Below are 25,485 nucleotides of genomic sequence, written 5' to 3'. Positions count from 1 at the left end.
TCAGAGGTAAATTGCTGACTCTGCAGTTCATTCCCATCTAAGACACCTTGCTTTTTTGTGTAAAAGTATTTTTTACAAGCCACGGAACTGGAATATAATTGACGGTAAGGTGGCATGCCAAATTTGAAAGTACGAGTGAGGAAAAATTCAGATATAATGAGTAAAGTAACAGTATTATTAGAAACTGTGAGAGAGGTGGAATGATTTTGCCCCAGGCCACCCTTTAATAAGTGATAGAACCAGAATCTGAGCCAAGCTACTGGCCCCAGAGACCATACTATCTACAAAGCCCCTGGTTTGCTCAGGGACTGTAAGCAGGTGGTATGACCAGGAAGAGGGCAACTGAGCAGGGCTTGGCGAAAGAATCCCAGACCCGACCGTGCACGGCTTCAGGTGCTGGCACATGTGGACTTCTTCCTGTAGGCCCGTGTTACACGCTGGTGGCCAGGTTCTGCCTACGTGCCTATTTTATTTGGCCCTGTAGTTCTGTTTTTTTTATTTGTGAATTCTAGCCTCTTTTGAGAAATCAGGTAATCAGCCTTACTGGTCCCATTTCCTGCCTGCCACAGTCACCTAGAGCAGAAGCAATGTGAGGCATATGGTCTCCAGTTGCCTTCTGTCCTCACTACTCGTTATTGTCTGATACTTAGGAGCCCACTTTGCTCATTTCTAGTTGTCCTGGCCTTTGTAGACATTTAAGTTTGCAACTTCTGCCATCAGTGATGGGACACTGTGGAAGGGTTTTAAGCAGGAGAGTAACCTGATTTGAGTCTTAGAAAGAATCCCTTGGCAACTGTTTTGAAGGATGGACTCAAGTAGGAAGCAAGGTTGAAGTTGGAAGACCATATAGGGGCAGTAACTAGAGTGTAAAGTAATAGGCCTGTACTGTGGAGAGACAGGAGAAAGGGGAGCAAGGGACAAATGGAGGTGTTTTGGAAAGAGAACCATTCGAATGTGGTGACTGGCTGTGAGCTGATGTGAGAGACTAGCCAAGACGCTCGTTAAAGGGAGGCAAGGACTGCATTCCCTTTAGGTCCCTAGGATTCACTACTGTAGGGCTTGGCATGGGGTAGGCATTTAATGAACACTTTTGAATAAGAAAGTACATCATGGGTGCCATTAACAAAAGGCCTCCCTTTCTGGTCCTTTACCTCCTTTGGTCCTTTTATAAACTTCAGAAGATTGTTATTCCTCAGGGGTAGGACCTGTATCATCCATCTTCTCAACAACAAACCCTTTAGCTTTTACTGCACTGTGCACAATATTCTGTGCCAGGCGCTAGAAATATAGCCACAGGTAAGACACAGACCCAGCCCTATGTGGCATGGCATAAATGTTCATGTCAACTTGTAGAGCCTCTATTATAGCAAAACTTTGACATGCTTTTGGTAAACAAGTTAGACCATAAAACTCTTGTCCTTAGGATCAAGAAATATACACCATTGTGACCCACAGAAACGGCAGGTATAGCTGGTAAGAACACACAGATAGGAAATAAATGGGTTTTCAAGTATCACTTAGTTTAAACCTATAGTTTAAAATTTAAGATATTGCTGGGATATATGCCAGTTATGATATTGTTGAGATATATTTGTTTGTGTTTAACTTTGTTAAGTTAGAAACTAAATCAATTTCTTGAATTGTTTTTAAAAGACACCAGTGCCATAATATAAGTTTCTTCTTTCATTCACCAAAATTTGTTTCCTTCCTCACAGGTCATTGAGGATCCCATACAAGTAGAGCGAGTCAAATTTGTTTTTGAGACAGAAAATGGATTACTAGGCAAGTATGCCTGGCCCCATTGAGAAACATCTGTGGTGTATGTGCAGACAGCCTGCTGTTCTAGTTCATCTCCTCCCTGACAGGTCTGCCACACCCACCCACCCCACTCCCTGCAGACTTAATGAGGACCCCAGGAGCAGCGTGGTTAAGGCCACTGAGACCCTTCATTCTAACCAGGAGAATGAGACCCAGAGTGTCATTACCCAGGACACTCGCCTACTTGGAGTCAGTAAGATGCAGCTTGGAGTCCTTCTCCTGAGAAGAGATTTCAGAGGTGCTGGGGCTTTTCTCAGCAAGCTAGAGAAAGGCCACTTTCTGAGGAAGGAAATCTTTCATTCCAACTGTACAGCCACTGGGGGGGAAAAACTGAACCTTCAGACTCAGGGCGCTGTTAAGCTCATGTAACATGATTCTTTTTTTATGTCTGAATACACCTAAATTTCTTTTGTCTTACTCATAAAGATTTTTTGGCAAAGTTTTCTTTTTCAGAAGGCTTAAGTGGCTTTAATGAGCTATTTCTTAGGAACAGTTTGGTTAAAAATAGTCTTCTCCAAGTCCCACCATCCACCTGTATTTCTAATTGATCCGAGTCATTTTAGGTTTTGCTATGCATTACGGATTAGGACTTTCTTTTATTGCAGAAAAGAAATCGAAACTAACAAGTTCTAGACCTACAACATTCTGGGCCACCCCTTTATAATGGTGTACTCAGAGCAGCACCCAGGCACTTGAAACTCACATACTCTCCCCAAGAGCAGAGATCAGGTATTACTTATCTTTTAAATTCCACAAAGCAGGAAATATTTGTTGGACTGAACTAATACTATAAATTCCCGTTTATCTAACTAAGAATATTATGACTACTCTTCTGTCAGTAGCATGGTAGATGGAAAAGTTTGGAGGTCTCTAGGTGCATAATCAGCCACTATAAGTTTTAGTTCCTTTCAGTTCTCTAAAAAGTCAACCTTTCACCACCACATATATTTCCTGAGTGCTATTTAAAGTAGAGTTTCTACCCATTAGATTTTGGGGAATCCTACTGAGTCAGCACCCCCATGCTTTTAGTTAAGTTTCTTACCTGCCTAGCAAAATAGTTTTGCTATAAATTTTCAGAACAAGAGAGCTGTTATTACTTGGACCTGCTTTCCATTTAAGGTTTTATTGTTGCAATTGCCTCTTCTCTTCTTTTAGCTCTGATGCACCACAGTAATCATGTGGACAGCAGTCGCTGCTACCAGTGTGTCAAATTTCTTGTTACTCTTGCTCAGAAGTAAGTATTGACTCAAAATGCAAGGAGGAAATGGTGTTAGTAACAAGTCAAATATGGCTAGAAGGAAAATCTGCCTTGTTGTGTAGTACCTGGAGTGTGACTCAGTCAGGGCGTGCTTGCTTGAATGGTACAGAAACCCATCCAGATGATCTCAAAGAGATGTGAAGGGAGAGTGTGAAAAAGCAACAGATCCTATGCAATTCAAGGAAAAAAGCTAAGTCACTAGGCCTTCTGCAGGAATGGCAGAAATCAAGACGATTTAGGAACCTTAACAGCAAGAGTTCATGAACCTTCACTCAAGATACCTTTCATTCATGTAACTTAACCACCAGCTCTTTCAGGTTCTTAGCCCCCACTTTCAAAATCATGAAGGATTTGGAAGTGAGACAGAATCATGTTGTAGCTGCATACACCTGTGAGCCTCGGCATGGTGCTGAATTTTTGTCTCTATTCTCATTTAATCTTTGCAACAACTTTGTGAGGTTAGGTACTGTGATAAGTCTCATATCACAGGTGTTTTAAGTGAGATACCTGAAGGCAGAGCTAGGACTTGAGCATGGGCCAGCTGACTTTAACACAAAGATTCTCTTTTCTTTTTATTTAATTATGGCGAAGTATATACAACGTGAAATTTACCATTGTTACCATTTTTAGGTGTACAAATCAGAGGCATTTGTATACATTCACACTGTTGTGCAGCCATCACCAGCACCCACTTCCAGAACTCTTTCATCTTCTAAAACTGAAACTCTACACCCATAAAACAAAATTCTCCAGTCCTCCCTCCCCCCAGCCCCTGGCAGCCACCATTCTGTTTTCTGTCTCTATGAATTTGGCTACTCTAGGTACCTCATATAAGTAGAATTATGCAGTAATTGTGCTTTTGTGACTGGCTTATTTCATTTAGCATTATGTGTTCAAAGTGTATCCATGTTGTAGCATGTGTCAGAATGTCCCCTTTTTAAAGCTGACTAATAAGCCATGGTATGGATATACCAGGGATTTTTTTTGCATTTCTTTTGATCTATCAGTAGATACTGGAAAACAAAGATTCTCAGTGTTAGAAGGAACCTTAGTGGTTTGCCGCTTCAACTCCCCTGTTTAGTACCTTGGCTAACAACAGATCAGAGTGACTGCATGATAACCATAAAAACCCACAGTTACTGAGCAGACTATGCCGCCATCACTGAGTCTTGCAGTGAGCCTTCTTTATAGCTTAATTCACTTTGCTCCAGATTCTTGCTGATTCTTAGGCACAGGTATTGCCATCCTTGGGCTTGTACCAGAATAAAAATGAGAAATCTCTTGGGCCTAATATGTTATATTTGAGTGTCTTAAACAGATATAACTAAGAGCCCAACTGAAATAATGCATGAAGATGCATTTTCCAGATGACAAAACATTGTAGACACAGCTGGAAATCATCCTGCCACAGTTGTGGGTGTCTTAACTAGGCTTGGTACCAGGAGCGTGTCATCATAAGTACTTGCCTCTGAGTGGCATTTCCAAGTAGTGTTGGAGCCACGTGCTATGTCTGATGCCAGCAGATACTCAGTACATGTATCAGTGGCAGATACCTCAGTACAGCTATGAGTGTGTATAAGTACCTCCATATCCTTCACACATACATTTTATACACACATTAGTGGCAGTGTCACCATCAGTGTTATCTTCAAATAAGAAGGACAGCTTTCTAGATGGCAAATAAAGATGGAAAGAGAGGGGCTGCAGGACCACACTTTAAAATTGTTTTTCCATATCATTCTTTTTCAAATCATAAAAATTAAGGATTTGATTCCATCAAGAGGTCATTTATTAAATGTACAATTTGTTGTGGGGTTTTTTTCATTATTTTCCAACTTGGAATTTTAATAGAACTGTGTGGACAAGTTAGAGATAGATAAGAGACTTTTCACTGCATAATTACCTGTGACTGTCTTTTGAAGTTTAAATATGTGAATATTAAAATTGCAAATTTGTAGTTTAAATATTCAAACAAAAATAAAAATTTAATATAAAGACAACTGAACTTTAATTGAAATATGATTTGTTTCAAAATTAAAAGGTACTGTAGATTAAATAAGATACTTGAAAACATTTGGCTAATGAAAATCTCCAATCACCAGGTGTCCTGCTGCTAAAGAATATTTCAAGGAGAATTCCCACCATTGGAGTTGGGCTGTACAGTGGCTACAAAAGAAGGTGATTGCATTGTGAGCTTTTCTGCCTATAACATAGGGAACCATAACAGCACATCTGAGCAGGGAACATCTCAAACTTACTTTGAAGACTGACCTCAAAGTATTTTCAGACTTCAAACTTCTTTTAGTACAAATGATACCTATCTTTATGCATTAAGTCTGTGTCTTACTTAATACATGTTTCTTAACTTTATAGGTGAAAAAGTAGGGATGGTTATGTAAATAGTATTTTATGTTACTGAGCTCTTGAGAGTTGAAATGAAATCTTCCCAGAAAGAGTCTCCTCATGTGAGAGAAGTTCTGGGTAGATTTATGTGCTATTTCAGATGCTTTGTATTCTAATATCTAACAGTAGCACACTGTGGTCTCATGTGGGCTTATTTGTCATCTCTGATGGCATTTTTGATCTTCCATCTCAGATGTCAGAACATTATTGGACACCGCAAAGTAATGTCTCCAATGAAACATCAACTGGCAAAACCTTTCAGCGAACAATTTCAGCTCAGGTGAGCGTTCTTTTGGTTTTGTGTGGCTTGAAATCTCTTAGGTAGGATGTTCAGTATGTTTCTCAGAAACTGCAGCCTCAGAGAAGAGAGGTATAGGTTGAAAATGAATAAGGGCACAGATTTCTGTGAAAAGACAGCAAGTTGGTGTACAGTTTACAAATTATTTGCCTAGAAGAAAGCAATGTGGGCTGGCCACAGAGGGCACAGAGTGGCCACAGAACTCAGGGGGCACTCTGGATGGCGCTGATGCCTGCACACACACCCTGACTTTTTCTCTTTGTGTTTAAATCTCCTGCAGGACACGTTAGCATATGCCACAGCTTTGCTGAATGAAAAAGAGCAATCAGGAAGCAGTAATGGATCAGAGAGCAGCCCTGCAAATGAGAATGGAGAGAGGCACTTACAACAGGTATAGACGTAGGCCGTGTCCTGTGTGAAAGGATAGCATCTGCTCTGAAGGCTTCCAAAAAGAATTTCCATAATCAAGAAAAAAAGACACCAGCCCCACCTCTTGTGATCTCATTCAGGACTCACTCACAGTGTGCTTACAAAGTGAAACAGTGCTGCGGTGTAAAATTAATACACGGCTTTGACCTCAATCTGTGGCTGGCTGTTCTAATCATCTTGGAGGAGTCCTCATAGATGAACCGATGTGTTAGTTCCAGCTTACTCTCTTTGCTCTGCTAGATGACAAAAATCACCCTCTCCACTTTTTGCTGTCACCAGCCTCCTTGGAAACATGGATCCTTGAAAAGAGGGGATTCATGTCATTGAAATCTACCTACTTGTCACAGGAGTCAAAGAATAATTATAAGCTTGTTTTTAAAAAAAAATTTTAATACTAATCACTATAGTAAAAAAAGGGATGAAATATTTATTGAACTCCTACTATGTGCAGAATAATGAAGCATGTGTAAATGTAATGGCATGTCTCATGTCTCCCCTCTGCTCTGTGACCTTCTCAAGGACAGTCTCTTCTATAGCTCCAGCACAGTGCTTGGCACAGAGGCCTCATGAAACCAAATCGTACTGATTTTACTCATGCCGTTTCTTTTTAATCTTTCAATCCTCATAACAACCTTGTGAGGTCACTATTACTCTGATTTTACGAAAGTGATTTAACCCATGGTTATTCTCAGCAGTTCACATTGTCAGCTCCCTTACTTGCAGAGAAAATAAAAGCTATGGGACAAGAGCTCCTGCAGCTGCTGGCTGCACACTTCTTGCTCTGCCAGCCTCCAGCCTCCTCCCCTCCTGGCACAGGGAGAGGGGGGCCCCCCAATGCACACAGATTGTCAGAGACTTTATATTCTGTCTTTTTTTCCCCTCTCTCCTTCTTTGATATCTTGACCCTCTCCCTCTTGGCAGACCCCTTCCAGCAGTCTTTCAACACACTCAGTGCTCTCCCATCCTTAAAAAAACTCTTCTTCCCTGTTATCCACTGCCTTCTTTCCTCCTCTTCACAGTCAAACTTCTCCAGAGAATTGTTGAAGCTTAACTATCTCCCATTTTCTCTCACTCACTCTTCAGCCTCTTATAGGCTGACTCCCCCCTCCATCCCTCCTCTCTGAGTCAGCAGTTGGGGTGACAGGCCACATTTTTTTCAGTCCTCATTTTCATTGACCACCCGGCAGTAGCTGACACTGTGGCCACTCCCCTATTTGGGGAACACTGTCTCTTGGGGCTTCCATGACACCTCACCTAGATTACCTCCCACCCCTCTGGCTGTTCTTTCCGTCTCCTTTCCAGTTGGGCCTCTTCTAGGCTGCCAGTAGTCTCTGTCCTGTGTCCTTTTGTCCCTCGCTCACGGTCACAGCCTAGATTCTTCTGAGCGCCAGATACAAATATCCATGCGGCTCTCCCCTTCCTGATGCCTCTACTTAATATGTCTCCAAGATAACCTCAAACTCAGCATGCTCACTGAAGCTAGTCATCAGTGGCCCCCCTTGTGTATCAGACATCTGGGTGTCATCCTGGACAGCTCTTCACACAGCCGTTGGGGTCACTCATGTGTCAGGTTGACCTTTAAGCATCTCTCACCCACCTGTTCTGTCCTCATAAGCACCTTAGTCTCCTGCATGTCTGTCAGAATCTCCCGGCCTAAACTCTTGCTTCCCTCCATCTAGTTCATGTGCTTAAGCCAGCTTTCCATTGATGTTAGGATAAAGGCCGGAATCCTCAATGCAATCCTCCTGATTCAGCGCCTGTTCACCTCCCCCTTTGTTTTCTAATTCTAGATACAGCAGCCATCTTTTAGTTTATCGTATGTACTTTGTTCCTTCCATCCCAGGCACCTCCCACTCACCTCTGAACTCCCTCTCAGCTTAGGCATCATGTTGCAGAGACTTCCATGTCTCTCCCCCTCCCTCAACTAGATCAGTCCCGACAAGTGCGGTAGGCATCTGAAACTGTTTGTTAGAGTATAAATCAAACTCCACACAGGTGGTGACAGGCAGAATTCAGACCCAGGAATGACCCAGAGCCACCTTTGGCAGAGCGGCACATGGCAGATGTAAGGGCAGCCTGCGCCTTGCTCTGCTCTGTCACATTGCTCTCCCAGAGTTCCTCTGAGAGCTGCCTATATCGTCACATAGCAGCATTGTGACTCTAAGCAAGTGACTGTGTAGTTGCAATAACTAAATGAGAACATAGAAATGATAGTTTTGCACAATCAGGAATTGTCACATATAAGGTGTTACAGCTGTGTTTTACTTCCCTCCGATCAACATCAAGTTGTTAAATGAGGACATGTTCACAGAACACAAGTAAGTCATTCAGCATAGAAAAAACTTTTCTCTAACTTTACTATGTATAAATCTACCTTTTCTGTCTCTCAGGGCTCAGAGTCGCCCATGATGGTTGGCGAGCTGAGAAGCGACCTTGACGATGTCGATCCCTAGAGGAGCGTGTCCAGCACACAGGCAAGGGGTCACCACAGGTACTGGATGCGCAGCGCCTTTCTGAAACCAGTGTCACCCCTGAACCCTTTAGAAGAGCCTGCAGACTGACCAGGGGAGCCTGCTGTGAACTCCGCAGGAGTATGTTTTTAAAGAGCGCTCTTCAGCCCCCGGAGAACGTTCAGGAGCTGTCTGGCAGTGGGAGAACCCCGGCCTGTGGATCAGCTCTTCTGGGGCACAGTCTATATGTGAATTAACATTTCTGTGGAGATTTTAGGAAATAGAGCCGGTGGCAGACTTTTTTGTTACATGGACATACAGTAGTGAGTGAGCATAAAGCTATTGCTTTCTCTATGATGCTACAAAAGAAATTCCTTTGGTTTTTATATAAAAAAAAAAAAGCAAGCTGCCTTTAGATTATATGGGGACAAATTTTTAATCTTAATATTAAATAGGAATATCCAATTTAAAGTGATGTAAAGATACATGATAAAATACCTTTTCATTGTAAAATAGTAAAGAATTCATTTTACACAGACCTTTGTATTTAATATGTCTCCCTATTTGTATAGAATTTCAGATGGGTCTGGAGGAGAGCCCTGGGCATAAACTTGGAACTTGATGAAGTGTTACCAGGATCAGAAATTGGGAATTACTAAGCTCTTTAAGGTATTTTTCTGACATAACTGAGATCAAAAAGAGCAATAAAAATCTCTGTGGTCTCCAAAAGTAAAGGGTACATTCTTTGACATCAGTCACTAAAGAAGTTATGAGTTTATTCCCCAAACAAATTTTAAAGATTTGTTAATAACAGAATAAAAAAACAGAAGAGAAAGCACTTTAATACATAATTTTATTGAGTTTTACTTCATGAAATCATCTTTTTAATGCTTGGAGACATATTGAATAAACTGTAGTCTTAAATCATGTGATCTGCAATCATTTGCTTTTGCTTAAAACATAATTACTGAAACCCTTGTGCTCGTTGTATGTGAAGTTAAATATTTGAGTTGGAAAGCACTGCTTTGTGAGTTTCCAGGAATCTTAATGCAGAGAAGGAATTTGAGACTTTGTTCCTCTGCAACATGACTAACACTGAAAAGACAGGGACAAGGTTTATTTTTTCCAGAAATAACTCGAAAGCAATTGAACAGCCATCCAGTTAGTTGTATTTCCTCATTACAGCACCATTCACTCATTTCAGGTTATATACCATCTACCCTTTTTTCAGGGGGAGAAGAGTTGCTGTGCCAACATATTTCATATGTTTTGTACATTTTCTTGTTTAAATTGCTACACCTATTTTCAGCCTTGCTTTTGCCTTTAGTTATTTGTTCTGCCGTGTTTTCAACACACCATGCTCAGAGATAGGTAAGCCTTAGGAAATGCCAGGTTGCCGCAGTCAGATTTGCCAAGTTAAGAGAGGCACAGCCAGCCCCAAAGTGCCTTTTTGTTGCTTTTGCATTGTGTGGACACATGACAGGAGGGACAGCTTCTCATTTCTGCGCCCTGCCAATAGCCCAGTCATCTCACTGTTGGACATTGGGGTCACCATGCAGCCAGGCTTCAGCTTGTAATTGTGTGACTTACCACAGGCCAGTGATGGCTTTCTTCAGAGACACTGAATAGCTGAAGGGGCCAGCATATAAGCAGAATTCACTCTCAGAGAAAGTTGGAGGATGAGATGGCAGGTTTCATATGGTTCTGATGTTCTTGCAGTTTTGAATGTGATATGTTAAAACTGGCTTTGAGTACACAAATATCCCATGTCCTGCTCTTTTCCCTTCCCACTCTCCCCTTCCCTCTACCCCATCCTCACAAGATTGTGTGGGCATGACGCTGACATGCCGGTGATGATACGGTTGGGATATCATTGCTGGCAACTGCACTCTCAGGAGCCCCAATTCAGGAGTGAAATTGCCACTTCTAGTCCCTTATTTCCTATGGAAACAACGCCTTCCACAGCCCCCAGCGCCTGCTGTCCTCACTGTAAAGCTTCATCAGGATCTCCGTCACTGTGGTGTGCTATGCACTCTGGTTAACTTTGCTAATGTTACCGCTGCACCAAGCATCATGTGCACTTTTCCAGTAACCACTTGGTTTCCAGCAATTGCACTCTACAAACCTGCTGACGACTTTTTAATATAGTACAACAAAGTGACAGTTACGATGGGCTTACGTTGGAAGAGTTGTCATTTTTACTGCCAACTTTTTGGATGAAGATGTTTTTATAAATCTTTCAAAATGGTCTGCAAATCAAGTAGGAATTGCACATCTAAATGCTGTGTATTCTCAAGATGTTCCCTTTGTGGGTCCCATTTTAGGATGGCCAAGTCTGCCCGTCGCAGGTGTTCTGGGAGAGAAAACAAGTGAGCATCCCCAGGCATCTGGTCCCTGGCTTCCCCTGGAGCACTCACGTGGTCACTGACAGCTAGAACCAGTCATAGGGCCTAGAGCACCATTCATCAGACATAACCTGTCTTGCCCCACCCCACCCGCCTGCCTGCGAACATTGAGGCGTGTGCAGTTACCTTTTGAGCTTGGAACAAGCAGACTGGAATTTTCCTCTGCTACCTCTTGTGTACAAAAATGTGTTTATAAAATTTCAAAAAGAAGTAGAGAAACGAGGGAAGAATGTTAATTCTAAATTTGGTTCATGAGTGGCAGAGTTCGTAGTGCTAAGAGTGTAAAATAAACTTTTCAAAAATGTAGAGTTGGAGTCTCACGGACATTTTTCTGCATATATCAGAAAATGCCATGGGGTGTGGGGGAGAGGGTGCCATGGCGTGTGGCCTGGTGCAAAATGGTGCTCTGGTTCCTTTTACACTTGGTGCTAATGGTGTGAATAAGATCAACTCTAATAATGAGGGGCTGATGCATCCTCCAAGCCTTTTGCTGTTCTTTCCTCTGGATAGCTGGTCCATCCAGAAGATGTCCATGTATCTTAGCAGGTCTCCCTGCTTCTGCCCATATCCCCTGCAGTCTCTTCTCAGCTCAGTGTCAAGAATGAGCCTGATCAAACCCAGGTCAGGTCGTGGCCCCTCAAGGCTCAGGACACTGGACACTCAAGCAGAAACTAGTCCTTACTGTAGCCCGCAGACCCTCCTGACCTGGCCCTGTGCCCTCTCTGGTTCCCTCACTCAATCAGCTCCCACCTCACTTGCCACCTGGTTGTTTCTGGTGCCCTCCTGGCTCGCTCCCACCTCAGGACCTTTGCCCTGGCTGTTCCCTCTGCCTGGAACACCATTCCCTTTGATGTCCTCCACCTTCTCTGTAAGGCTTCTCTTGAATACCCCCACCACATTCCGTTCCCTGCTCTATTTTTCTCCATAGCATCTTTTAAGTGCTCAATAATATTACTTCTCTGTTTACTGCCCTCCCTGCTAGAACACACTTCAAGAGAGAAGAGCTTATTGGGTGTGTATCCCCAGTGCCTGGGACAGTGCCTGGAACACCACAGCCCTCAATGCATGCTAAGCTAGTGGGCCTGAGACAGTCCTTGCCCTCCAGAAATGCCTCATCCAGACCACAGTCACCATAGTCGTGCACCTTGAAAACCATCTTTGGAGTTCATTTAAGAGTGGACTCCCAGGGCTCCATTTTAAGCAATGCCCTGTGGCCTTTAAAAGGAGACTTACGGCACAGCCATGATTGCAGTCAGCACTGGTGTGTTCTGAACCCAGCCCTCCTATCTCAGGAGAGTTGCTCTCTCTGCATGCCCTCCCTTGCCACCCTGCTAACTGCTCCTCCACCTTTAGCACTCAGCCCAGGTGCCCCTCCTCTGGGTCATGGCTGAGTCATCTCTGTGTCCCCACAGTCCAGTGGGGCACTTGGCCCCAAGCAACTCCCAGCAAATTTGTTAATTAAATGGATTAATCAACAAATACATGTACTGCATTTCTTTATGAATATTTTTGTATATTCTCTGCAAGGGGCAGCAAGGTGCCCAGACACCAAACCTGCAGGACAAAAGCAAAACTGGCCAGCCAGCCACACACACACACACACACACACACACACACACACACGCAGGACAGAAGCAAAACTGGCCAGCCACACACACACACACACACACACACACACACACGCTGTTCACACAGTGGCAAAAGCTGATGACAGCATCCACCCCAAAACCACCCCCAGATATGTGAGGGTGTGGTGGTGACACAGAAAAGCTGCACAGGACAGACACATGCCATCCCTTGGGGTGCTAGGGCCCATCCCATCTGCACGTGCATCTTTACCTTCCCTGCAAGGCCCAGGATTCCATGCAACCTGACTTTGTCCTCCAGACCCAAGGCATGGCAGCAGGAAGAGTGGACACTGGCACCTCGTGGCCCACACACTGGTCAGGCTGACCCCTGGGTCCTTGGCACAGGCGACCCAGAGGTGCTGAGGTCCTCCATCTCCTAATGGAGCTGCAGCCTGAGGCAGGAGGGAGGGCCAGCTCAGACACTTGGATGCTGGTGGGGGTGGGGTTCTGTCTTTCCTTCCACTCCATCAGATTCCATCTCTTTAGGTTTGAGGCTGGAGCTGGGAAACCCAGAACTCAATCAAATAGGAAAGAGACACTGGCCTGAGTAACAGAACTCCAGAGTTCTCACCTCTGCTCAACTCTGCCACTGGCCTGCTGTGTGACCTTGGGAAAGCCAATCAACCTCTCTGAGCCTTAGTTTTTTAGGGAAAACATTGTATCCTTTGCTCCCAGAGATGGAGAACAATGGGGCAGATGCTCCAAGGCCTGGCATTCTAGACCAGGAGACAGAACTACCCCAGACCCTTCTCTACCCAGCCACCCAAAGACGCACTTGATATTTCTCTGGGGCACTTGGGGCCTCCCTCCATGGCCTTGGGAGTCAGACACATACCATGGCCACCAACCCTTCGAGAGTGGTATTCAGCTATACCAAGCCTCAGTTTCTCTATCTGTAAAATGGAAAGAGTAACAGCACCTAATCCCAGGGAGGCTGTGAGGATGAAATAAGGACATTCATGGGAAGCCGAGCCCAACACCTGGCATGGGGTAAGTTAGGAGCACAGTTACTAGGGTCTCCCATATCCAACTGTGTGGCCTTGGGGAAATCACTCAGCATGTCCACAGTGCAGTCCCTGTAACTGAGAAATGGGACTCCGTTGGATGTGCTTCGTAGGTAGTGAGGCTCTGTGACTCCCATAATTTCGACTAGCACTTGCCTTCAAGATTATATGCTGGGGGGAGCTGATTCAAGATGGCAGTGTGAGAGGTAAGACAGAGAACTCCTCCCAAAACCGCATATATTATGAAAATATAGTTAATACAACTAATCCTAAAAGCAACAAGAAAGAAGGCTGCACCAGACTGCATGCACCTGGAGAACAGAGCAGACCTCACGAAACAGGGTAACGTACCAAAGCCTTGATCTGGCAGTACCCAAGCCCTTTCTCTACCTCAGCTCACCAGCGGGGGAAGAGAAATGGAGCAGGGAGGGGGTGGAAGCCTAAGACTGCTGAATACACAGCCCTGGAGATCTGCTATGGGAGCACAAACCTACATTGTATGGTGTTCTGGAGATTAGTGGGGCTGGAAAACTAGGACAGGCAAAATACTTGGTGAAACTAAGATTCCAACCATTTGTGGAAGACAGGGACCCACATCCAGCAGCTCTGGGACAAAGGAAAGGTGGGCAGTCTGAGAGGCTTCCTAGCAGTGAGAGGGCTGCTGAAGAGGTGGGGTTTGCAGGGAGCTTGTTGTGCGGGAGAAGGGATAAGTGGACAAGGTTGTCTGGGCACGCTCTGCCCAGCAGGTTGGGAACTTGGAGAAGATTCAAGCGCTCCATCCCCCTGGCTGGCTACTCAGCTCCAAGGCCCCCCACTGTGATATTCAGCCTGTTGAGCCTTCCTCCTGACCTGCCCACACCAGCTCGCAAACCGGCAGTCCCTGCCCTGGTGTCAGGCCAGCCAGAGGGAGGCCCCGCCTATGGCAGCTGCAGACGCAAAGCACAGAGGCTTACACCTTTTCGCTGGCCCACTGGTTCTGACAGTGGAGACAGGCACAGCAGCCGGGAAGCAGGAAACAGCTCTTTCCTCCCCACAGGCACCAGCGCCACTCCCCTGCGATCCCCAACATATTTCCAGGAGCTGAACAGCTCCAGAGACTAGAGCTCCTGGGCACTAAAGGGCAACACATATGAATATGAAACATCAAAGGAACCTGGTTCAAACAAAAATCTAGCAAACACCAGAAAAAGAGCCAAATGATACTGAACGCACTGGTTCTTCCTGAAAGTTCAAAATAAAAATCATAAGCATGCTCATGGAGGTACAGAAAAATATTCAAGAACTCAGGAACGAATTTAGGACAGAGATTCAATCATTAAGAAATTCCATATCTGAAATGAAACATACAATGGAGGGATTTAAAAGCAAGAGTAGATGTAGTAGAAGAGACAGTAAATGGAATAGAAATTAGAGAAGGGGAATACAAAGAAGCTGAGGCATAGAGAGAAAAAAGAATCTCTAAGAATGAAAGAATATTGAGAGAACTGTGTGACCAATCCAAAGGGAAAGGGAACAATATTTGCATTATAGGGGTACCAGAAGAAAGAGAGAAAAAGGGATAGAAAGTGTCTTTGAGGAGGTAATTCCTGAAAACTTCCCGAATCTGGGGAAGGAGATGATAGTCTCTCAGGACATGGAAGTGCACAGATATCCCAACACAAGGGACCCAAGGAAGACAACACCAGGACATAATAAAATGGCAAAGATCAAGGATAAGGACAGACTTTTAAAAGCAGCTAGAGAGAGAAATAAGATCACATACAAAGGAAAACCCATCAGGCTATCATCAGACTTCTCAGCAGAAACTTTACAGGCCAGAAGGGAGTGGCATGATATATTTGATGCAATAAAGCAGAAGGGCCTCGAACCAAGAATACTTTATCTGGCAAGATTATTTAAATTTGAAGGAGGGATTAAACAATTTCCAGATAAGCAAAAGCTGAGAGAATTTAGCTCCCACAAACGATCCTTACAGTCTATTTTGAAGGGAGTGCTCTAGGTGGAAGTATTCCTAAGGCTAAATAGCTGTCACCAGGGGAAATAAAACCAGAGCAAAGTAGAACAATTAAATACTAAACAGATGCAGAATCAAATCAACTACCCCAAAAGTCAATCAAGGGATAGACAAAGAGTACAGAATATGTTACCTAATATATAAAGAATGGAGGAGGAAAAGGGCAGAAAAAAAAAGAACCTTTAGGTTGTGTTTGTAATAACATATGAAGTGAGGTAAATTAGACTGTTAGATAGTAAGGGAATTACCCTTGAACCTTTGGTAACCATGAATCTAAAGCCTGCAATGGCAATAAGTACATACCCATTGATAATCACCCTAAATGTAAATTGTCTGAATGCACCAATCAATAACATAGAGTCACTGAATGGATAAAAAAACAAGACCCATCTATATGCTGCCTACAAGAGACTTACTTCAAACCCAAAGACATACAGAGACTGAAAGTAAAGGAATGGAAAAAGATACTTCATGCAACCAATAGGGAGAAAAAAGCAGGAGCTGCAGTACTTGTATCAGACAAAATAGACTTCAAACAAAGAAAGTAACAACAGACAAAGAAGGGCATTACATAATGATAAAAGGGTCAGTCCAACAAGAGGATATAACTATTATAAATATTTATGCACCCAACACAGGATCACCTAAACATGTGAAACAAATACTAACAGAATTAAAGGGTGAAATAGAATGAAATGCATTCATTTTAGGAGATTTAACACACCACTCACTCCAAAGAACAGATCAACCAGACAGAAAATAAGCAAAGAGACAGAGGCACTGAACAATGTATTAGAACAGGTGGACCTAATGGACATCTACAGAACACTCCATCCAAAAGCAACAGGATACACATTCTTCTCAAGTGCACATAGAACACTTTGAAGAATAGATCATATACTAGGCCACAAAAAGAGGCTTAGTAGATTTAAAAAGATTGAAATTGTACCAATGAGCTTCTCAGATCACAAAGGTATGAAACTAGAAATAAATTACACAAAGAAAACAAAAAGCTCCACACATGGAGGCTTAATAATATGCTCCTAAATAATCAATGGATCAATGACCAAATAAAAACAGAGATCAAGCAATATATAGAGACAAATGACAACAATAATTCAACACGACAAAATCTGTGGGATGCAGCGAAGGCCAGGCTAAGAGGAAAGTATATTGCAATACAGGCCTCCCTCAGGAAATAAGAACTACCCCCAAATGAACAGACTAAACTCACAATTAACAAAACTAGAAAAAGAAGAACAAATGAAGCCCAAAGTCAGTAAAAGGAGGGACATAATAAAGATTAAAGCATAAATAAATAAAATCTAGAATAATAAAACAATAGAAAGAATCAATGAAAGCAGGACCTGGTTCCTTGAGAAAATAAACAAAATAGATAAACCTCTAGCCAGACTTATCAAGAAAAAAAGAGAGTCTACACACATAAATAGAATCAGAAATGAGAAAGGAAAAATCACTACAGACACCACAGAATACAAAGAATTATGAGAGAATCCTATGAAAAATTATATGGTAACAAACTGGGTAACCTAGAAGAAATGGACAACTTTCTAGAAAAATACAACCTTCCAAGGCTGACCCAGGAAGAAACAAAAAATCGAAATAGACCAATTACCAGCAACGAAATTGAATTGGTAATCAAAAAACTACCTAAGAACAAAACCCCTGGACCAGCTGGCTTCACTGCTGAATTTTATCAAACATTTAGTGAACACCTAATACCCATCCTCCTTAAAGTTTTCCCAAAAAGTAGAAGAGGAGGGAATACTCCCAAACTCATTCTACAAGGCCAGCATCACTCTAATACCAAAACCAGGCAAAGACACCACAAAAAAAGAAAATTACAGACCAATATCCCTGATGAACATAGATGCAAAAATACTCAACAAAATATTAGCAAAACAAACTCAAAAATACATCAAAAGCATCATCCATCATGATCAAGTGGATTCATCCCAGGGATGCAAGGATGGAACAACATTTGAAAATCCATCAACATCATCCACCACATAGACAAAAAGAGGGACAAAAACAACACGATCATTTTCATAGATGCTGAAAAAGCATTTGACAAAATTCAACATCCATTCATGATAAAAACTCTCAACAAAATGGGTACAGAGGGCAAGTACCTCAACATAATAAAGGCCATATATGACAAACCCACAGCCAACATTATACTTAACAGTGAGAAGCTGAAAGCTTTTCCTTGAAGATCAGGAACAAGACAAGGATGCCCACTCTCCCCACTTTTATTCAACATAGTTCTGGAGGTGCTAGCCGTGACAATCAGAGAACACAAAGAAATAAAAGGCATCCAGATTGGCAAGGAAGAAGTTAAACTGTCCCTGTTTGCAGATGACATGATATTGTACATAAAAAACCCTAAAGAATCCACTCTAAAACTGCTAGATCTAATAACTGAATTCAGCAAAGTTGTGGGATACAAAATTAATAAACAGAAATCTGTGGCACTCCTATACACTAACAATGAACTAGCAGAAAGAGAAATCAGGAAAACAATTCCATTCACAATTGCATCAAAAAAATAAAATACCTAGGAATAAACCTAACCAAGGAAGTGAAAGAGCTATAACCTGAAAACTACAAGACACTCATGAGAGAAATTAAAGATACCAATAAATGGAAACTCATCCCATGCTCATGGATAGGAAGAATTAATATTGTCAAAATGGCCATCATGCCTAAAGCAATTTACTGATTCAATGCAATCCTTATAAAAATACCAACGGCATTCTTCAACAAACTAGAGCAAATAGTTCTAAAATTCATACGGAACCACAAAAGACCCTGAAAAGCCAAAGCAATCCTGAGAAGGGAGAATAAAGTGGAGATTACACTTCCCAACTTCAACCTCTACTACAAAGCCACAGTAATCAAGGCAATTTGGTACTGGCACAATAACAGACCCCATAGATCAATGGAACAGACTAGAGAGCGCAGTTATAAACCCAAGCATATATGGCAAATTAATATACGATAAAGGAGCCATGGATATACAATGGGGAAATGACAGCCTCTTCAACAACTGTTGTTGGCAAAACTGGACACCTACATGCAAGAGAATGAAACTGGATTATTGTCTAACCCCATACACAAAAGTAAACTCAAAATGGATCAAAGACCTGAATGTAAGTCATGAAACCATAAAACTCTTAGAAGAAAACATAAGCAAAAATCCCTTGAATATAAACACACACAACTTTTTTTCTGAACGCATCTCCTTGGTCAAGGGAAACAAAATAAAAAGTGAACAAATGGGACTACATCATGCTAAAAACCTTCTGTACAGCAAAAGACACCATCAGGAGAACAAAAAGGCATCCTACAGTATGGGAGAATATATTTGTAAATGGCATATCCAACAAGTGGTTAACATCCAAAATATATAAAGAACTCACATGCCTCAACACCCAAAAAGCAAATAACCCTATTAAAAAATGGGCACAGGATCTGAACAGACACTTCTCCAAAGAAGAAATTCAAATGGCCAATGGCATATGAAAAGATGCTCCACATCGCTAATTATCGGGGAAATGGAAATAAAAACCACAATGAGATATCACCTCACACCAGTAAGGATGCCAACATAGAAAAGACTAGGAACAACAAATGCTGGCGAGGATGCGGAGAAAGGCAACCCTTCCTGCACTGCTGGTGGGAATGTAAATTAGTTCAACCATTGTGAAAAGCACTATGGAGGTTCCTCAGAAAACTCAAAATAGAAATACCATTTGACCCAGGAATTCCACTCCTAGGAATTTACCCTAAGAATGCAGAATCCCAGTTGCAAAAAGACAGATGCACCCCTATGTTTATCACAGCACTATTTACAATAGCCAAGAAAATGGAAGCAACCTAAGTGTCCATCACTAGATGAAAGGATAAAGAAGAGGTGGTACATATACACAATGGAATATTATTCAGCCATAAGAAGAAAACAAATCCTACCATTTGCAACAACATGGATGGAGCTAGAGGATATTATGCTCAGTGAAATAAGCCAGGCGGAGAAAGACAAGTACCAAATGGTTTCACTCATCTGTGGAGCATAAGAACAAAGCAAAAACTGAAGGAGCATACTCAACAAAATATAGGCAAACTGAATTCAAAAATGCATAAAGAGGATCATACACCATGACCAAGTGGGATTCATCTCAGAGATGCAAGGATGGTACAACATTCAAAAATCCATTAACATCATCCACCACATAAACAAAAAAGAGGGACAAAAGCCACATGATCATCTCCATAGATGCTGAAAAAGCATTCAACAAAATTCATCCATCCATTCATGATAAAAACTCTCAACAAAATGGGTATAGAGGGTGAGTATCTCAACGTAATAAAGGCCATGTATGATAAACCCACAGCCAACATCATACTTAACAGCGAGAAGCTGAAAGCTTTTCCTCTAAAATCGGGAACAAGACAGGGATGCCCACTCGCCCCACTGTTACTCAACCTAGTACTGGAGGTCCTAGCCATGGCAATTAGACAAAGAAATACAAGGAATCCAGATTGGTAAAGAAGAAGTCAAACTGTCACTATTTTCAGATGACATGATATTGTACATAAAAAACCCTAAAGACTCCACTCCAAATCTACTAGAACTAATATCGGAATTCAGCAAAGTTGCAGGATACAAAATTAATACACAGAAATCTATGGCTTTCCTATACACTAACAATGAACTAACAGAAAGAGAAATCAGGAAAACAATTCCAGTCATAATTGCATCAAAAAGAATAAAATACCTAGGAATAAACCTAACCAAGGAAGTGAAAGACCTATACTCTGAAAACTACAAGACAATCTTAAGAGAAATTAAAGGAGACACTAACAAATGGAAACTCATCCCATGCTCTTGGCTAGGAAGAATTAATATTGTCAAAATGGCCATCCTGACCAAAGCAATCTACAGATTCAATGCAATCCCTATCAAATTACCAACAGCATTCTTCAACAAACTGGAACAAATAGTTCAAAAATTCATATGGAAACACCAAAGACCCCGAATAGCCAAAGCAATCCTGAGAAGGAAGAATAAAATGGGGAGGATCTCGCTCCCCAACTTCTTGCTCTACTACAAAGCCACAGTAATCAAGACAATTTGGTACTGGCAAAAGAACAGATCCACAGACCAGTGGAACAGAATAGAGACTCCAGACATTAACCCAAACATATATGGTCAATTAATATACAATAAAGGAGCCATAGACATACAATGGGGAAATGACAGCCTCCTCAACAGTTGGTGTTGGCAAAACTGGACAGCTACATGCAAGAGAATGAAACTGGATCATTGTCTAACCCCATACACAAAAGTAAATTCAAAATGGATCAAAGACCTGAATGTAAGTCATGAAACCATAAAACTCTTAGAAAAAAACATAGGCAAAAATCTCTTGGACATAAACATGAGTGACTTCTTCATGAACATATCTCCATGGGCAAGGGAAACAAAAGCAAAAATGAACAAGTGGGACTATATCAAGCTGAAAAGCTTCTTTACAGCAAAGGACACCATCAATAGAACAAAAAGGTACCCTACAGTATGGGAGAATATATTCATAAATGACAGATCCAATAAAGGGTTGACATCCAAAATATATAAAGAGCTCACACATCTCAACAAACAAAAAGCAAATAATCCAATTAAAAAATGGGCAGAGGAGCTTAACAGACAGTTCTCCAAAGAAGTCCAGATGGCCAACAGACACATGAAACGGTGCTCCACATCACTAGTCATCAGAGGAATGCAAATTAAAACCACAATAAGATATCAACTCACACCAGTAAGGATGGCCAACATCCAAAAGACAAACAACAACAAATGTTGGCAAGGTTGTGGAGAAAGGGGAACCCTCCTACACTGCTGGTGGGAATGTAAATTAGTTCAACCATTGTGGAAAGCAGTATCGAGGTTCCTCAAAATACTCAAAATAGAAATACTATTTGACCCAGGAATTCCACTCCTAGGAATTTACCCTAATAATCCCACAGCCCAGTTTGTAAAAGACATATGCACCCCTATGTTTATCGCAGCACTATTTACAATAGCCAGGAAATGGAAGCATGGACACTACTAAGTGTCCATCAGTAGACGAATGGATAAAGAAGATGTGGTACATATACACAATGGAATATTTTTCAGCCATAAGAAGAAAACAAATCCTACCATTTGCAACAACATGGATGGAGCTAGAGGGTATTATGTTCAGTGAAATAAGCCAGGTGCAGAAAGACAAGTAACAAATGATTTCACTCATATGTGGAGTATTAGAACAAAGGAAAAACTGAAGGAACAAAACAGCACCAGACTCACAGAACCCAAGAATGGACTAACAGTTACCAAAGGGAAAGGGACTAGGGAGCATGGGTGGGAAGGGAGGGAAATGCAAATCAAAACCACAATGAGATATCAACTCACAGCAGTCAGAATGGGTAGTATCAAAAAGACAAGAAATAACAAGTGTTGGTGAGAATGTCTCTGAAGGGAACTCTCGGGCACTATTGGTGGGGATGTAAACTGGTGCAGCCACTATGGAAAACAGTGTGGAGGTTCCTCAAACAACTAAAAATAGAAATACCATATGATCCAATAATTTCACTGCTAGGTATTACCACAGAAAACAGTAATTCAAAAAGATATATACACTCCTATGTTTATTGCAGCACTATTTACAATAGCCAAGATACAGAAGCAACTTAAGTGTCCGCCTATAGACAAACGGATAAAGAAGAAGTGGTACATATATTCAATGGAAAATTACTTAGCCATAAAAAAGAATGAAATCTTGACATTTTCAATAGTGTAAATGGCCCTCGAGGGTATTATGCTAAGTAAAATAAGTCAGACAGAGTAAGACAAATACTATATGATTTCCCTGACATGTGAAATCTAAAAAACAAAACAAACAAACAGAATAGAAACTGATTCATACATACAGAGAACAAACTAATGGTAGCTTGAGGGAAGAGGCTAGGGGATTGGCAAAATAGGGGAAGGGGATAAAGAGGTATAAAATTCCAGTTACAGAATGAGTAAGTCACAGGGATGAAAAACATGTCATAGGTAATCTGGTTGATAATATTGTAATAACTTGATATGGTGACAAACTAAACTTATCACAGTGAGCATTTTGTAATGTATATAATTGTAGGATCACTATGTTGTCCACCTGAAACTAATATTATATGTCAACTATACTCCAACTAAAAAATAAATAAATAAAAGAGAGGTGACAATCCTTCCTAGAGGTTGTTTTGAAGATTCAGTGCTGGTTAGATGGAGGAATGAAGTGTCTGCATGATACAGGGGAGATATCCAAGGGTCAGAGAGGTTGAGTGACTTGCCCATGGCCACATAGCCACTAAATACTGGAGTTGGGACTTATATCCACACTTTTGGACTGCCTCTAGAGTGGGTCATGAAGGTGCTCGAATGGAGAGAAAGTGATTTATTCTGATTGGGGGATGGGAGAGGGAGGTATAAATAGGAAGGCTTCTGGGAGGAGGTGGTCTTTAGGCAGGGCTTCCAAGGGCAGCCAGACCTTGGTCAGACCTGCAGAGAGCTGGGTGCAGTTGCAGAGGAGAACCTGTTGTTGAGTGTGGCAATGGTACCCATTTTTGCCTGACTGCCAAATGGAAGTGTTGTATAAACTAAGTTAATACTAATAGCGGGCCTATCTGTGGTTTTTTTGGGTGCTAATTTGGTAACTTCAGAGTTCTTTACTCTGTTGCATTTCTTTTGCCGTAACCCTAATTTGTAAATAGAGGTGGGTAAGGAACACATTTTTTAATTTTTTTTTTATTGTCATCACGTCACTCCTCCTTGCTTGGGGCCAGGATGCCTGGAGGCTGCTGGGCACCTACTGGTGGTGATGACAGAGGAGACCCCTGCTCCCAGATGGCGCGCACTGCTGCCACCTGCAGGCCCAGGCCGTCCACTGGGTTACCTCTGTAAGACCCTGCATGCCTTCCATGACCTCTTCCCCAGCTTCCTGGTGAGGATGAGCAGCAGCCTGCTGGACCTGGCGCGCCCCCTCTCTGAGCATGTCGCCTCCTGAAAGGACTGGGCTGCCTCCTACATACTGGGCTGTGTCCTCAGTGTGCCCGTCGCTAGAAGTCAGGAGATGGCAAACATTCATTGAGCACTTACTGAGTACCCAGCACAGTGGCTCCTGGCTTTGCATATGGAATGCCTTTTAAGCTGGCCTTACTCCAATGGTGTTTCCATCATCGTCTGAAAGATGAGGAGACCCAGGTTCAGAATGGACCACACAGAAAGCCAAGGGCAGAGCTGGGCTCAAACCCTGTGGTCTGCCTGCTAGCCGTCCTTCTGCTGATGAACTTGCTGCCTGTGGGAACCCTATCGGGACAAGGCCCTGAGACATTATTGAAGTCTGAGTCATTTTATAAAAGCATGACTCAAGGGCCCCAGATTCCTTTGAAGCTGTTGCTATTCAGAAGTGTCCTCTTGTAGGACAGGGTTCTCTTCTCCCTCCAGCTTGGCCCTGATGTCACAGCTTTGGTGGAAGGGCAGAAAGAGGCCTGGGTAATTGAGGACCTCTGGCCTCCATTCTCCTGACCCTGGCCCTAGCACTTCAAATGCAAATCTTTCTCGTTTTAGCCTCTGCCCCCAGCCCCTGTCCTCCTAACTTAATGAGAACACACGGTTCCCATTTCCACATGGACTCTCTCTTTGGCCGGGGAAGCCTCCTGTAGACGCTGAGACGCAGAGTGGGGAGGGTCTTGCCTTAGGTCAGACAGCCCGTAACTGGACCCAGGTCTCCTAGCCCCACTGTGCTAGTGCCACAGGCTTAAGTCACTTCAGGACAGTGGCCAGAGAACTAATTTGTGTTAAGTCCTGTGGGGGCAATGACATAGACTGGGCAGGGTCCCAATGACATAGACTGGGCAGGACTCAGTCTGATGGTGAAACATCAAGTAAATGCCTTCACTAGTCTGTGCAACACATATTTAGAAGTACCTGTTGTGTGCTGCAGATAGGAGGGTGAACCAGCCCCAGCCCTTGCCCTGGAGCTCATAGTGTAGGAGGAGAGACTGAGAGGAGATGGCCAGTACAGTTAGTGTATATACACCGGTATGACATGCTCAGCACAGTGAAGGAGAAGGAATAGGTGCCCATACATACATATCGCCGGACCATAGTGTCAGACGGCACACGTGAGCCCCAACAGCCAGGGCAGCTTTGCCAAGCTGAGCAGCGGGCCACAGATGTTTGCCATCGATAGCTGGGCTTTGACATCCCACCGACGTGGGTTCATGTTCCAGCTCAGCCCCTTACTAGTCTAACCTTGGGCGAGTTCCCTCACCTTGCTGAGTCTCAGTCCCCTATCTATAAGCTGGGCATGAACATAGGAGCGATCATTTAAGGACTAAATGAGATTGGGGAGTATTTAAGCAGGTGCTAAATACAGAAACTCACTGAGGTATGGATAGGTTAAGGAAGCCCATGGGGACTAGTTGCCCTAGTAAGCTGTTACCACCTCTTGGTCTGAAGGACAAGCACTGTTGCCTCTTCCCCCCGGGGAGCCGGCAGCATGGAGGAGGGGCTGCCAAGGGGGAGCTGTGGTCACCAAAGGAAGCAGCCACTGGTGGGACCTCACACAAAAACAAGGAGGGCATGGAGAAGACGCCCTTTCACCCCCCAAACTCCTGCTGGTGCTCCCACTGGCTGAGCTCAACCAGAGCTGCTGCAAGGGGCCCG

General features: G+C 42.8%; 1 protein-coding gene across 4 annotated transcripts in view; it reads left to right on the top strand.

Moving 5' to 3' along the window:
• USP24 (ubiquitin specific peptidase 24) overlaps positions 1 to 11,367 on the top strand; it is a 163,949-nt gene extending 152,582 nt beyond the window's left edge. For all 4 annotated transcript variants that reach the window (XM_036911209.2, XM_036911210.2, XM_057500238.1 and 1 more), the window contains 6 exons: positions 1,716 to 1,782; positions 2,974 to 3,052; positions 5,179 to 5,254; positions 5,673 to 5,759; positions 6,058 to 6,168; positions 8,597 to 11,367. In XM_036911209.2, the coding sequence (XP_036767104.2) occupies positions 1,716 to 1,782; positions 2,974 to 3,052; positions 5,179 to 5,254; positions 5,673 to 5,759; positions 6,058 to 6,168; positions 8,597 to 8,659 (483 nt within the window). In that variant the 3' untranslated portion in view covers positions 8,660 to 11,367. The remainder of the gene's footprint in view (positions 1 to 1,715; positions 1,783 to 2,973; positions 3,053 to 5,178; positions 5,255 to 5,672; positions 5,760 to 6,057; positions 6,169 to 8,596) is intronic.
• The last annotated feature ends 14,118 nt before the right edge of the window (positions 11,368 to 25,485 follow it).

Source organism: Manis pentadactyla, chromosome 4, assembly GCF_030020395.1.
Source record: "Manis pentadactyla isolate mManPen7 chromosome 4, mManPen7.hap1, whole genome shotgun sequence".
In the NCBI taxonomy this organism is placed as follows: Eukaryota; Metazoa; Chordata; class Mammalia; order Pholidota; family Manidae; genus Manis; species Manis pentadactyla.
This window is presented reverse-complemented; position numbering and strand designations above follow the sequence as displayed.